The sequence below is a fragment of the Bufo bufo genome, chromosome 4 (genome assembly GCF_905171765.1).
Source record: "Bufo bufo chromosome 4, aBufBuf1.1, whole genome shotgun sequence".
In the NCBI taxonomy this organism is placed as follows: Eukaryota; Metazoa; Chordata; class Amphibia; order Anura; family Bufonidae; genus Bufo; species Bufo bufo.
Window position 1 is genome coordinate 302,913,551 of NC_053392.1, and position 14,655 is coordinate 302,928,205.

At 45.4% G+C, this 14,655-nt stretch overlaps 1 protein-coding gene across 3 annotated transcripts in view; it reads left to right on the forward strand.

Moving 5' to 3' along the window:
• Positions 1-14,655, forward strand: part of ORC3 (origin recognition complex subunit 3) — a 105,185-nt gene that overhangs the window by 66,612 nt on the left and 23,918 nt on the right. For all 3 annotated transcript variants that reach the window (XM_040428746.1, XM_040428747.1, XM_040428748.1), the window contains exons 9-12: positions 2,576-2,735; positions 4,870-4,983; positions 7,021-7,154; positions 9,185-9,248. In XM_040428746.1, coding sequence (XP_040284680.1) covers positions 2,576-2,735; positions 4,870-4,983; positions 7,021-7,154; positions 9,185-9,248 — 472 coding nt within the window. The remainder of the gene's footprint in view (positions 1-2,575; positions 2,736-4,869; positions 4,984-7,020; positions 7,155-9,184; positions 9,249-14,655) is intronic.

Here is a 14,655-nt window from a genome sequence, read left to right on the forward strand (position 1 = left end):
TTTTTTCTTCAAAGGACCCCCCCTTTAGTCCGCTGTGGTCCCCGTTTGTTTTGGCGCCTCATACGCTAATGAGGCGATTCGGTTCAACTAGGCGGGGACTTGAATTTGTCCTGGGCGCGGGTATCTTCTCCCTGGCTGCAAGCGCATCCAATCAGAGCGCCCCGCTCTTAGCCTGGGAGAAGGAGCTCAAGTTCTCGCGAGATTCGCAAGAACTTGAGCTTTTACACATCCTGAGCCGTGCGCCATCTTGGAGTCCCCGGCCGAGAGCATGATAGGGAGGCTCGTCCCCGTCCCCCCGACACCGGATGTTTTCAGTTATTTAAGTATTCCACAAGAATTAAAGGAGATTGGTTAGTGGTGCAAATTTTTTTTTTTTGTGTGCATATTTTCAAACTAATTTCCATCCAATTTTCCAGTAAAACAGCAAGGGTTAACAGCCAAACCTAAATATTTATTAGGCCTCTTGCACACGAACGTTTTTTTTTTTCCGTTTCCGTTGCGTTTTTTGCATTCCGTATACGGAACCATTCATTTCAATGGATCCCCAAAAAAAGGAAGGTACTCCATATGCCTTCCGTTTCCGTATTTCCGTTTTTCCATTCCGTTCAAAGATAGAACATGTCCTATTATTGTCCACATATTGGACAAAGATAGTAGTGTTTTATCAAGGGCCAGCTGTTCCGTTCCGCAAAAAACGGAATGCACACGGATGTCATCCGTATTTTTTGCAGATCAGTTTTTTTGCGGACCGCAAAATACTGAAAAAGCCGTACGGTCGTATGCAAGAGGCCTTAAACCGACTCTGTAGTTTACAGAAACACCCCATATATGGTTGTAATGTGCTGTATGGGCACACAGCTGGGGTCAAGGGAATGAGCACCATATGGTTTTTGGAGGGTATATTTTTCAGGAATGGTTTTTGGGCTCCAGGTTGCATTTGAAGACACCCTGAGATACCCTTACAGTGGAATTTGAGACATGTAGTGAGCGCTTTGAAAATAAAAAATTATACTTTTTACAAGAAAATGTCACTTTAGGCCCAAAGTTTTCATTATCACAAGGAGAAAATGCACCCCAAAATTTGTAACCCATTTTCTCCTGAATGCAGCAACACCCCATATGTGGTCCCCATTCACTTCTATGGAATGGCTCTGTAGTATTCACTTGAACAAACAGAGCTGTCCCATAGAAGTGAATGGGGACACCTAGAAGTGAATGGGGACACCGTACTTGTAATTACACCTCCTCACCACTGCAATTGCTGCTGCGAGAAGTTAAAAAGAGCAGAGGAGGCAGTACACGTAGGAGTGCTGCCTTCTCTTCAAACAGCTTAACGGTGGGGGTGCTGTGTGTCGGTCCCCCGCCAATCTGATATTGATGACCTATCCTGAGGATAATTGTAATAATCGGACAACCACTTTAAGTGCTAATAAATATATGGGGTAATGCAGCGTTTCTTCATAAAACCAGGGCTTTTTTTCTGGCGGAACGCACCGGAACGGCGTTCCGCCACCTTTTGACATCGCAGCCTGCCATGCTCCAGCATCTCAGGCTGCGATGTATCAGTGGGGAGGGACTGGGAGGAGGAGCTGGGGGCCGGTGCGTTCACTGTGCTCCGGCCCCGCCGCTCCAGTACAGTTATAAAATGTGTAATTCAATTAATAATGATTCATGCTGCCCCCTCTGTAGTATAACATTCAATATATCGTACTCACAGGGCTACTGTTATATCGTAATGCAGGCCGGCCGTGCAGATGAGCGGCAGAGTGACTGACTGACGTCACGTGCCTGCGCCGCCTGCTTCATTCATAAAGTAGGCGGCACAGGCACGTGACGTCAGTCAGTCACTCTGCCGCTCGTCTGCCCGGCCGGCCTGCATTACGATATAACAGTAGCCCTGTGAGTAGGATATATTGAATGTTATACTACAGAGGGGGCAGCATGAATCATTATTAATTGAATTACACATTTTATAACTGTACTGGAGCGGCAATGGGGGGTCTGTGGATGGCACTGTTATGGGGTGGGGGGTGGGGTCTGTTGATGGCACTGTTATGGGGTGGGGGGGTCTCTGGGTGGCACTGTTATGGGGTGGGGGGGTCTGTGGATGGCACTGTTATAGGATGGGGGGGGGGGGGGGGGGGGTCTGTGGATGGCACTGTTATAGGATGGGGGATCTGTGGATGCCATCCACAGATCCCCCATAACAGTGCCATCCACAGATCCTCCACCCCATAACAGTGCCATCCCCAGATCCCCCATTAACAGTGCCATCCCCAGATCCCCCATTAACAGTGCCATCCCCATCTGGGGGGTTTCTTTGCTGGGCTGGACTTTTATAGCCCCCCCAAATTTTACTTGCATCCCTGTTCTCTAAAGGGGCGGTTTTAGGGGCAGTCCTAGGGGTGGGTAGGGGCGTGGCCAGGGGAGTGGGGGTGAGTTTCACCACCTTTTCTCTGAGAAAAAAAGCCCTGCATAAAACCATCATGTTTAGTCGCAGTCAGTATTTCTAACACAACTAGTTAAATGTGTCTTCTTCACTTTTGTTCAGTTTCTTTTACTTGCATTGTTTCAGTCGTTACTGCAGGGAGCTGCCTCTGGTTTTGGTATTTGGCATCGCCACTTCCCCGATGATAATCCACAGACTTATGTCTCACTCTGTGTCTTCTCTGCTGTGTATAGAGCTGTTCCAGTCCTTATCATGTACCGAACACTTGGCAACTGTAGTAGATAAGGTAATTGTTTTATGCAAGTAATTAGCCAATGTATGCCCTAATAAAGCATGTGGACAGGGGTTCTCTTCTGGGGTCTTTCGCTGCCAGAACAGTTTGCACAATTTTGATCTACTCAAATAATCCCCCTCCCTAATACACACGCAGCTGCAGCAAGTGCTAAGTCGTGAATATTACACCCACAATATTGAGGCTGGTATTATTTGAAAGCTAGAGACTCGTATCTAGCCCATAGCTATAACCACTAGCTCTGACATGATGTATTACCTATGTCCTTGGCAGGGAAAGTGTTAAATAAAAAGACATGGTTAAAGAAAGACATGGCTTTCAAAACCACATGCTTTGCATTCATCTATTTCTACCAACTATAATTTATCAACATGGTGTGGGGTTTCGCTCTAGTAGATAGGGTAAGCGGGCGCAGTACAGAGGCAAAATACAAGTTCTTAACTCAAAACGTCAGTGTTTATTCACACTTGAGGCAATTGCACAAACAGCACGTAACTTTGCAGTCTTGGTGTTAATTCACACACAATGGAAAGTTCATATAACACAAGTCACCTTGCTGGCAGTTCTGCCACCAGTAGTCCACAGCAGGCTTTAGGGGACCTGTTTTCCCACCGTGCAGCTCTCAGCCCTCCAACACGGCACAAAGCCTCACATGCCAAAAACAGAGACATCTCTGCTGAGCCCAGCTGCCTATTTAAGGACAGCCAGGTGCTGCCAAAACCCGGACTGACACTTAAAGGGGTATTCCCATCTCAGACAATTGGGGCATATCGATAGGATATGCCCCCATTGTCTGATAGGTGCAGGTCCCACCGCTGGGACCTGCACCTACAACGAGAACGAAGCAGGGAGCACTGTGGCTGGAGGACCCCATAGAAATGAATGGAGGGAGGCTGCGCATGCACACTGTGCCCTCCGTTCATTTTCCGGCTCAGTTCTCATTGTAGGTGGGTGCGGGTCCCAGTGGTGGGACCCGCACCTATCAGATAATGGGGGCATATCCTAGTGATATGCTCCCATTGTCTGAGATGGGAAAACCCCTTTAAACTCCAGTCCGGTATTTGACCTCACCTGGCTGGAAACCAGCCCAGCCTCACATGCTGGGAGGAAAATACCTGCCTTGCCAGACACAACCCCTCACTGTGTCACAATGGACACAAAACACCTTATATACATTTTTATCAAAATGCATAGTCCCACTCGCCTCATCACGGTAGCTTCTTTGAGTGGGTCCCTACACGAATTTAGTGCAACGCCGCTACAACACAGAATCTGCAGGCAGCAAGACCCAGAAGCCCAACAACTCCCCTTCTGTCAGGCTAAGCCCTCTTGGCACTGGGGCACCACCACCCACAGGCACAGTACTACAACAGCATCCGTGCAGCACTTCACTATATCAGCAGATCTCAAAGGCCCATCTCTCCGCGTGGTCCTGTAAAGAAGACTGAGGCCAAGTAGATATTAACCCTTAAGCAGTCTCCTGTAAAAGGTGAAAATTGGAGATGACCAAAACTTTTACCTTTAGACAGCCAGGTTGCTTGCCCATGGGACAAAATTGTTAATTAATTTAAGGCAAAGTACAAATATGCAAAACAAATGAGTCCGATAACATTTATGACATTCTCCAGGTTACAAATTTTGATGGTCATCAATATAAGAACAGTGGAGGTCCAAAACCTGGCACCCCCACTGATTAGGTGTTTCAGGCTACCATGCCACTGGAATCTATACAGTGTATGGAGCTGCAGGCAGACAGCTCAATACACTGTGTAATGGCCATGCTGGGGTACTGCAGCTCAGCTTCAATTTTGGTGAGGAGATTCAGTACACCGATGTCAGAAACGACATAGTGTACAGAGCCTTCTGCCACTGCTCCATTCACTGTTAGCTTCTGGCACTGTGGCAGCCCCAAACAGCTGATATGTGGGAGTGTTGGACCCCCACCAATCTGATATTGAGGAACTATCCTGAGCATCAGTCATCAATCTCTGTAGCCTGGAGAACCACTTTAAGTTTTGCTGTGGTGCTGGGTAGGTACAATATTCTTGGTATCAGACTTGTAAATGTTGTATGATAAAGTAGCAGTACTCTAGAATTTATCAGTATATAAATCCTCTCTTCTTGTCAGCTGCTTCTCTCCAGTCAGTTTCCATTCAAGCTAAGCGGGCGAGTTCTGCAGGTCCTCATCACAATATTTTTGTACCATGATTTCTCTGTGCAGAACTTCATCAAGGGTCTTCAGGTAAGATTATCTGATTCTTCTTAGGCTACATGCACACGACCGTGGTGTGTTTTGCGGTCCGTAAATCGCGGATCCCCAAAAACACTGATGGCGTCCGTGCGAGTTACGCAATTTGCGGAACGGCACGGACAGCCTTTAATATAACTGCCTATTCTTGTCCGCAAAGCGCGGACAAGAATAAGAAATGTTTTTTTTGGTTTTTTTTTGCGGGCCAAAGAACAGAGCAACGGATGTGGACAGCACACAGAGTGCTGTCCGCATCCTTTGCGGCCCCATTGAAGTGAATGGGTCCGCATCAGAGTCGCCAAAACTGCGGCTCGAATGTGGACCAAAGCAACGGCCGTGTGCATGAGGCCTTACTGGCAGCAAGTACAGCATTTTAAGAGCACTATGTGAACACTTAAAGGGAATGTATTTCCTCTATTTTTTACCAATTAAAAAACTGATAATGAAAGATATTCCTTTTTTCTAATACCTTGTCTGATTTTTTTTTTTTTTTTTTTTAACTCTATCTAGTGTACATAATTAATGGGGAGGCCATCTTGCCTGAGTCTTTGTCAATATTTAGAGATATACTTTACAGCAGCCACATGGAGATTAGAGTCACTAGAGTAGTCGCAATTGGCAGACACTTTTTGGTTTCTGCAGCTCACTTGTCAGCTTTGCTGTGTAGACTGAGCTAGAGTCAGCAGAGGGTCAGGGGTTTAAGCTGGCCATAAACATTAGATAAAAAAACCTCAAATGTGTATGGGTGCCTACTGACACTCCCCTGACATCAGATGTTGGGTGAGATAAGGATCAGGCAGTTGGATGACAAACATGTCTGATCCTTTTCTTTTCTGGAAGATAAGTTGCTGCCAGAATAATCTTGCTGCAGCTTTCTTCCCACTGAGAACATATGTACACTCAGCCGAGTATGCATGTGTATTGGGAGGTCAGGAATGATAGATAGTGAACAAGCCATCATTCAACTTCCATCCAGTTCAGTTGTCTGGGCATCCTGGTTATAAAAAATTATCCCTTATCCACAGGGTAGGGGATAACTTTTAGAGTGGTGACAGTTCTTTATGGGACTGCCAGAGATAATTGAGCACTGTACTCGGTTATCTCAGACAGTCCCATAAGGAATGAGTAGAGCGGCCCGGCACATGTTTGACCTGCCGCTCCGTTTATTTTGGGGTTTCAAGGTATATATTTGAGGACATAGTGTGTAGTTTAAAATCCACATTATGTCCTATCTCTTCCTTTATTCCTGCCCCCCACCAATCGCCCATCCCTAAGTAAGGCTACTTTCACACTGGCGTTTTGGCTTTCCGTTTGTGAGATCCGTTCAGGGCTCTCACAAGCGGTCCAAAACGGATCAGTTTTGCTTTAATGCATTCTGAATGGAAAAGGATTCGCTCAGAATGCATCAGTTTGCCTCCGATCAGTCACCATTCCGCTCTGGAGGCGGACACCTGCCTGCAGCGTTTTGCTGTCCGCCTGACGAAGCGGAGCCAAACGGATCCATCCTGACACACAATGTAAGTCAATGGGGACGGATCAGTTTTCTCTGGCACAATAGAAAATGGATCCGTCCTCCATTGACTTTCAATGGTGTTCAAGACTGATCTGTCATGGCTATAGAAGACATAATACAACCGACGTTCATTATTGTAACGGAAGCGATTTTGCAGATTCATGACTGATCCGCAAAAAACGCTAATGTGAAAGTAGCCTCAATGGTAGAGTTCACTGCAAAATCACTATGCAGCACACATGGATTTGCTGCAGATTTCAGGCCCTGTCTAAAACCACAAACAGCAACTGCAAGTGACCTAACTTTTCCTTGGTCAGGTTTTCAAGATGAGATAAAATAAATAAGTATGGCTGACTTAAACATACAAATATGAACCTTCAGAGGGAAATGATAAGTGCTGTGATAGAAGTAAAGATATTCAGTGCTCTCTCAAATCATTCAGGTGGAACTTTTCTCCTCTGTATTGCTCTTTATGTGGAGGTGATAATAATATTTCATTTTTTTATATTTTGTTTTAGCTTTCTGTGGTGGAGCATTTTAACGCTCAGCCCTTGAGTGTTCTATGTTGTGATCTCCCAGACATGAAACGTAGAGTGAAGAGCTTATCACATAATCAGTGTGAAAACGTTCGGCATTTGCCTTCTTTTATGAGGTGAGTATGTATAGAAGACATGATCTGGTGTGTTGGGGCTAGCAGGGAGATCTGTGATATGTGAACTTTTGTTCATGTTATCACTCCCCCTTATCAAATAGAAATCCTACTTGCTTTTTGATTGTCACATATGGGCGGTGGGGGTCTTTTTGAGCAGTTGTTCATTTAAATAAAAATAAAATAAAACATGAAACTGGTCTTGCCACACTTGTAATGTCTCATGCTATAAAATTAATATATGAATAATTCTCATGCATGGTCAATGCCATATATATTTTTTTTTCTGCGCATCGCATCTCCCAATAAAAAAAAGTCCCCCAAAATGGTTCCTATGAAAAATAAAAGTCGATCTTTAAAGATCCTCATTTTGTATTCTTCAGCTGAAGGTGCTTTATGAGGGTCTGTTTTTTGAAGAATGACTTTTTTTTTTATTATTATTATTGAAATCATTTTGGGGGACTTTTTGATTGCTTTTTTTTTCCCCCGTGTTTGGTTCTAGAAATAGCTTTTTTTTTCTGCAAAAATAGTTAAACATTACAAAAACTATATACATTTTGTATCAACAGTTTTAAAGACCCATAGAATTAAGTTAACAATATTGTATGTACATTAAAATAGTCTCTACTAAAACTACAACTTGACCCGAAAAATACTAGGCTGGATCACGTCATCCTGCTCCCCATTCCTTTTAGGCTGCACCGCCATGACGGCATATCATCCCATCTTTACCATCCATTGTAGAACTGTGTTCCTGCTCTACAATAGATTGTAATAATGCAATCCTAGAAAGTTCAGCACTGCAAAATGGAGGCAGCCCCCACCCATTCAACCCCCTAGGCAACTTTACAAGTGAATGCAACCCATCCTATTCACATTCTAGGATTAGTTGCTTGCGGACATTTTAAATAATTCCCGAAGAACCCCTATGACTGCAACGCGCTCTGCGCCTGCACTAGTTTCCTGGGCTCAAAGGACCTGCCATGGGCAGTGGAGAAAGTTGATGGACATGCCTCATGACGTACTCCTTCCTTGGTTGTCATTTTCAGTACAGGAGTGGCGTGTGGTCAGGACAAAAGACTGCCAACAAGGGAGCGTGACACAACTGTGCAGAATAAAATATGGTAGCAAGTTGCCTATATTCATGTCTGTAACACATTTCAAAAATTATGAAGAAAAGTCATTTACGGCTGGGTTTACACTTTCAGGTTTGTTTTTTTATGCAGTTTTCAAAGCCAGGAGTGGGTAAGAAAAGGTTAAGACTCAGCCTTTCCATTCTCTATATATGTCTTCCGTTTACGATCTGTTCCAGGCTTTGGCTTCAAAAACTGCATAAAAAAACCTAAATGTGTAAACCCAGCCTGAGGTTACGCACATCTCCAAGGCGTTAAATCCCTTTAAATAAGATCTTTCACCAGATATAAAAGGGTTTTCCGAGATTTTTTTTTTACTGATGACCTATCCTCTGGATAGATCATCAGTATCTGATCTGTGGGGGTCTGACACTGTTTTGAGAAGGCAGCAGTGCTCCTGTGAGTTGCCAAGATCAGCGTTGTACATTGTATAGCATTTGTGCTTGGTATCGCAGCTCCTAGGCCACGTGATTGATGAACGTGACATCACTGGCTTAGAGAAAGCTGCGAGAAGGCCACTGCTGCTCATAGGAGGGCCACTGCCTTCTCAAACAGCTGATCAGTGGGGGTCCCGGGTGTCAGCTCCCCACCTATCAGATACTGATGTAAAAAAAAAAAATCTTGGAAAACCCCTTTAACAATGCAAGCTACATACATTAATAGATGTCTTAGACCTGATGAGCCTGGTTTACTTACTTTATCCTTTTTTTTTTTTTTTTTTTTTTAATTGTCTTTAATTGGGGTAAAGAGGTTTTTCCAACACAGCTGCAAGTCCAAGAATTTAGTCACTTCCTGACCCCTCTGGAAAAAATTGATGTTCCAATTCATGTAAAAGCCAATAATTATCTTCCATTTTTTGTTTGGTGATTAGTTTTAATTTTTAATTTTTTTTTGCTGCAGTTTTGTTGAAAGTCAGACACCAGAAGTACAAGTTAAGCTCCTGACTGATGACAACTATTTAAAGGTATTAAGTATTTCAGCCGTGTCTGTGATCGATTGCCCTTACGTTTTCTGTCTGCATTTTCTGGTTGTTACTGCAGTGAAGTTGCTGCAGCATCAGTTAAAACTATTACGCCTCTTTCACACGGGCGTCACGTGTGAGGGCCGGATAAGATGCGGGTGCGTTGCTGGAAAATGCGTGATTTTTTTTGCGCGAGTGCAAAGCGTTTTAATGCGTTTTGCACGCGCGTGAGAAAAATCGGCATGTTTGGTACCCGAACCTGGACTTCTTCACAGAAGTTCGGGTTTGGGTTAGGTGTTCTGTAGATTTCATTATTTTCCCTTATAACATGGTTATAAGGGAAAATAATAGCATTCTGAATACAGAATGCTAAGTAAATTAGGGATGAAGGCGTTAAAAAAAAAAAAAATAAACAAATTTATCTCATTGTGATGGATCATGTGACGAGCGCAGTGACGTCATCAAAGGTCCTTTAGCCAGGTCCAGAAGAAAGAAGAGGAGATCCGCTACGCGACCAAGTGGATGGGGTGAGATAAATTTGTTTATTATTATTTTTTTTAACGCCTTCATCCCTAATTTACTTAGCATTCTGTATTCAGAATGCTAATATTTTCCCTTCTAACCATGTTATAAGGGAAAATAATAAAGATCCGGTCCCCATCCCGATAGTCACCTAGCAACCATGCGTGAAAATCGCACCGCATCTGCACTTGCTTGCGGATGCTTGTGATTTTCACGCAGCCCCATTCACTTCTATGGGGCCTGCGTTGCGTGGAAAACGCAGAATATAGAGCATGCTGCGATTTTCACGCAACGCACAAGTGATGCGTGAAAATCACCGCTCATGTGCACAGCCCCATAGAAATTAATGGGTCCGGATTCAGTGCGGGTGCAATGTGTTCACCTCACGCATTGCACCTGCGCGGAAATCTCGCCCGTGTGAAAGGGGTTTTAGGCATCTAAATGTGCAAAGAACTTGCTTATAATGGTAGGACAAACACAAACAGCATGTTACTACAAAATCTGCTTCTAGGACTTTGTGTTTTAGATATATTTTATAACTGCTCTCTTTGCTTGGTGTGCAGCATTGGATTATGTGAAAATTTTGATCACATCTATTGCTCATTTACCAGATTTTCTGTATTTACAAGTGTATAATTCCACTATATTACAGTTAAAGGGGTTGTCCGGGTTCAGAGCTGAACCCGGACATACCTAGAATTTCACCCAGGCAGCCGCCCCTGACTTGAGCAACAGAGCAGTTCATGCTCCGATGCTCTCCCTTGCCCTGCGCTGAATCGCTCAGGGCAGCTCTGAACCTGGACAACCCCTTTAATCTACCAAAAAAGTACAGTTCATTTACCTTCTTATTGACATTTCCAAATTATGTCATTTCTATTCTTGCCTCTTAATATACACTGCAGACGTGGTGTGAACATAGTTCTAAGCTTGGCTTACACATCTAAAAGCTGTTGGACGAATAATCATTCGGCGGACAGCCGTGTCTCCCGACTACCTCCCGAATCCCGCACACACATGTTTGGTTTGGCCAAATGTGTTCACTGGGGAAAGAGAAGAAAGCCGTCTTCAGACACCTGCCTACTGCAGCTAATCTCCCAGGAGAACACAAGGATCAGGAAAAATAATTACTTTATCCAATCCTTTTCTCCCCCGACATCTGTTGGGGGAGACTTCGGAGCTCCCTACACACATTAGGTTGTCGGTCAAACTTGCTGTTTTCTGGTTCAACCCACAATACATTAATGTGTATGGGGGCCTTTACACTAAGCGATCAGTTTATATTTTCTACAGCAGATTGTCTAGACTAGATACAGTCTAGGTTCAGCAGTGTACTGGACTACATGAACCATCGCACAATATGCTTTTTGGACAACGCCGCTGTAAGCGCTTTTATTCTCAACAATGATACTACCCAATTTTATTTTTGACAAATCTTCATACGATTCAACAGCCTTAATATACTAACACTAGCCGACATATGTTCTCCGTTTTCCTCCATTACCTGCCAACCTTGTAAACTTATATTGTTTATGTAGAGGAACATCATCTTGTCTGACAACTTTTCCTTGTTTTACTTGGATGTATTATACCGTTTATTCATCTGTAATACTGTGTCTTCAATAAAAAGAGATTTGAAAAGATAAAAAGCAGTGAAGGTCAGTAGTGGTCCAAGCCTCTGGTTGTAAGTAAGGTTCTGTTCACACTTTCATCAGAAGCTCCAACAGGAGCCTCCACCAAAGGTTCTGTTATATTTGACGGGATGACTAGCATAGCATTCAGAGCTGTTATTTGCAACAAAATTACAGCCAGCATGGCGGATCCTGCAGGAACACATTATAAGTCAGTGGGGTCCGTCGGCACTGTTGGGGTCTGTCACATGACTGACCTCGCACTCCACTGTTTTCACTTTTCTACTCATATGATGGAACGGAAAAAATTGAAAATGTGAACAGAGCTTAATTTTCACTTGCGAACTGCAAGCGGAGATCTTGTGGTGGAAACAAAAGCATATTAGAAAGTTGTAGAACTTTTTATTCTGGTAAATAAAACAATAAATTGTAGATAGATGTGGGGATGAGTCCACCATGAACTCGGTAGAGGACATCACACATAATTATTGCCTCACAGGTGCCACGTTTCAAGGACATCTGTCAGCAGATTTGTACCTATGAAACTGAGTGACCTGTTTCATGTGCCCTTGACAGCTGAAGACATCTGTGTAGGTCCCATGTTTATATGTGCCCGCATTGATGAGAAAAATGAAGTTTTAATATGTGCAAATGAGCCTCTAGGAGCAATGGGGGTGTTATCATTACACCTAGAGGCCCTGCTCTCTCTGCAACTGCCTCGCCCTCTGCACTTTGACAGGGTCTGACAGTGAAGACATCACCATGCCGGGCCCTATTAATCAAAATGCAGAGGGAGCAACAGTTGCAGAGAGAAGAGCCTCTAGGTGTAACATCAACGCCCCCGTTGTGCCTAGAGGCTCATTTGCTTTTAATAACACATAATTTCTCTCAGCAATCTGGGCACATATGAACATGGGACCAACATAGATGCCTTCAGCTGCCAAGTGCACATGTAACAGGTCAGCTAGTTTCATAGGTACAAAACTGCTGACAGATGCCCTTTAGTGAAAGGAGGCATATTTCTTTTAGTGATGGCAATGTGCTTCTTTACTTTGGCTGTGATTGGAGCAGAAAGTATAAAATGACTTAAAGGAACCTGTCACCGGGATTTTGTGTATAGAGCTGAGGACATGGGCTGCTAGATGGCCACTAGCACATCCGCAATACCCAGTCCCCATAGCTCTGTGTGCTTTTATTGTGTAAAAAAAACGATTTGATACATATGCAAATTAACCTGAGATGAGTCCTGTCCCTGACTCCTCTCAAGGACAGGACTCCTCTCAGGTTAATTTGCATATGTTTTTCTGTCCATATTCATTGGGGGACACAGAGACCGTGGGGACACAGAGACCGTGGTATAGCTATGTCCTCTAGGAGGCGTTGCCACTAGTAAAAGCTCCTCCCCTGGCATCTATACCCCCTCCAGCCTGGAGAGAGAGCTTCAGTTCTTTCTAGTGTCAATAGGAGGCAAGACCTCCCTGCTCTGCAGGGATCTCCTGAAGATTTTTTTTATTTTAGTTTATTTTTTTCCTTCTTTTTCAGATGGGAAAACAGTGGTCGCTTCGCCTCCCTGTTCTCCCTGGGTCAAGCTGCACCAGTGACGGTCACCCGCACTGCTGCCTCCCCCACAGAAGACAATGTGGACCAGGGCAGCCTCGCTCCCATGCATCCTGCCAGCCAAGGGGTCACCTAGGTCCGCCAAAGAGAAGACCCTCCCGCCATACCAGACTCCTGCCACTCCGGTGCCAGCTGCTGAGGAGGTGACCCTACTGGAGAAGGTGACCTTATGGGCCCACTTAGGGAGGGTGAAGAGAAGAGGATGAAGATGAGGTGAGTACATGGGATTAGGTAAGTATGTTTTATCCCTCTTCCCACTCCATAGTTTCCTAGGGTTGGGCACCAGGAACCAGACACAAGGCTTTCTGCCGCAGGATATGGGGCGGCTGCTGTTAATGGGGCCTCACTAGGTTCTGCCTAAGTATGAATAGCAGACAGGATCTGAGGGCCCTCACATGTTAGGTTGCAGAGACTCTGCCTTGTGGCTAACAGTCTGCATCCTGTCACATTGTCTGTGGTGCACATAGCTGTATAGTAATATATACTGCTGGTCCAGTGTGAATTGGTTTTATACACGACCCTTCCAGGTGGAGGGACAATCCCTAGGTTGTTGTAGCACCAGGACCCCCTCTTATTTCCCCTCTAGGCCGCCGGCTATGCGGCCACTTAGGGGGTTAATACCATCCTCGCAGGCGCTGCTTACTCAGCCGGCCACATACATGTGGTGACCCCGCCGGTCCCGCAGCTACCACCATCCACCCTCTCGGGAGCCGGCACCAGAAAGCACCGGCGTCCACAGGGTTAACGCCTGTATGATGCCGGCCACCGCCACCCTCCTTGGTCTGCGATCTTTCCAGTCCGGGGTGACATCCCGGCCGCTTCCGCTCTCTGTAAATGGCCGCCGGGCCCCCCTGTTGCCATGATCTCTGTCCCTCTGCGCCCCGGCTGACCGACAACTCCCGGTCGGCTGTGCGCGAGAACTTAGGCCCGGCCGCAGCTTCATCCGCTGCGGACCGGGACCATGCATCGGTCGTCAGGCAAGGAAGGGAGCGGAGGAGGTCCTCACTACCCCATATGCGATCCGCTCGTGTCAGGGCACTTAGGGGGTTAATCACATCTCTGGACAGGGGGTGGGGGTGCGCTGTGGCGCGAATTCTTCCCGCCTCACTTTCCCTCTCCCACAAGTCCGCTAGGCTCCACCCCTGGTCCTCAAAACAGCTTAACCCCTTCTGGCCCAGCCACTTCTGTAACCGACTCCAGATATCTGTGCATCTTATGTGGGCAATGTGAAGGGAGGACAGCTCCTTAACGTTCAAACAGTTAACCCCTTCCTGCCTCTCTGCCCACTTGACGCTGGGCATCCTAGTTTAAAAAAAAAAATATATATATATATACATATATATATATAATAAATAAATAAATTAAAAGGTGCGTTCATACGGCCCCCCTCTTCACCGCAGGACCACCCTGTCTGTGTGGTACCAGGCTGGGCCCGTGTCCTATAGCGGACAAAGGAGGACATCTCATAGTTCCCAATCCGCCCTCCTGGGTCGTTGATCGTTATTCCTCCACATGCGCAGATCCAGGGAGGACAGCTGAAGTATTCCCAATCCACCCTCTGGGTCGTGTGGTTGATAGTTCTCCAGCGCACTCCAGTACAGGACCTCTGGATTCCCAATCCATCCTCCGGGGCCGCTTGGTTG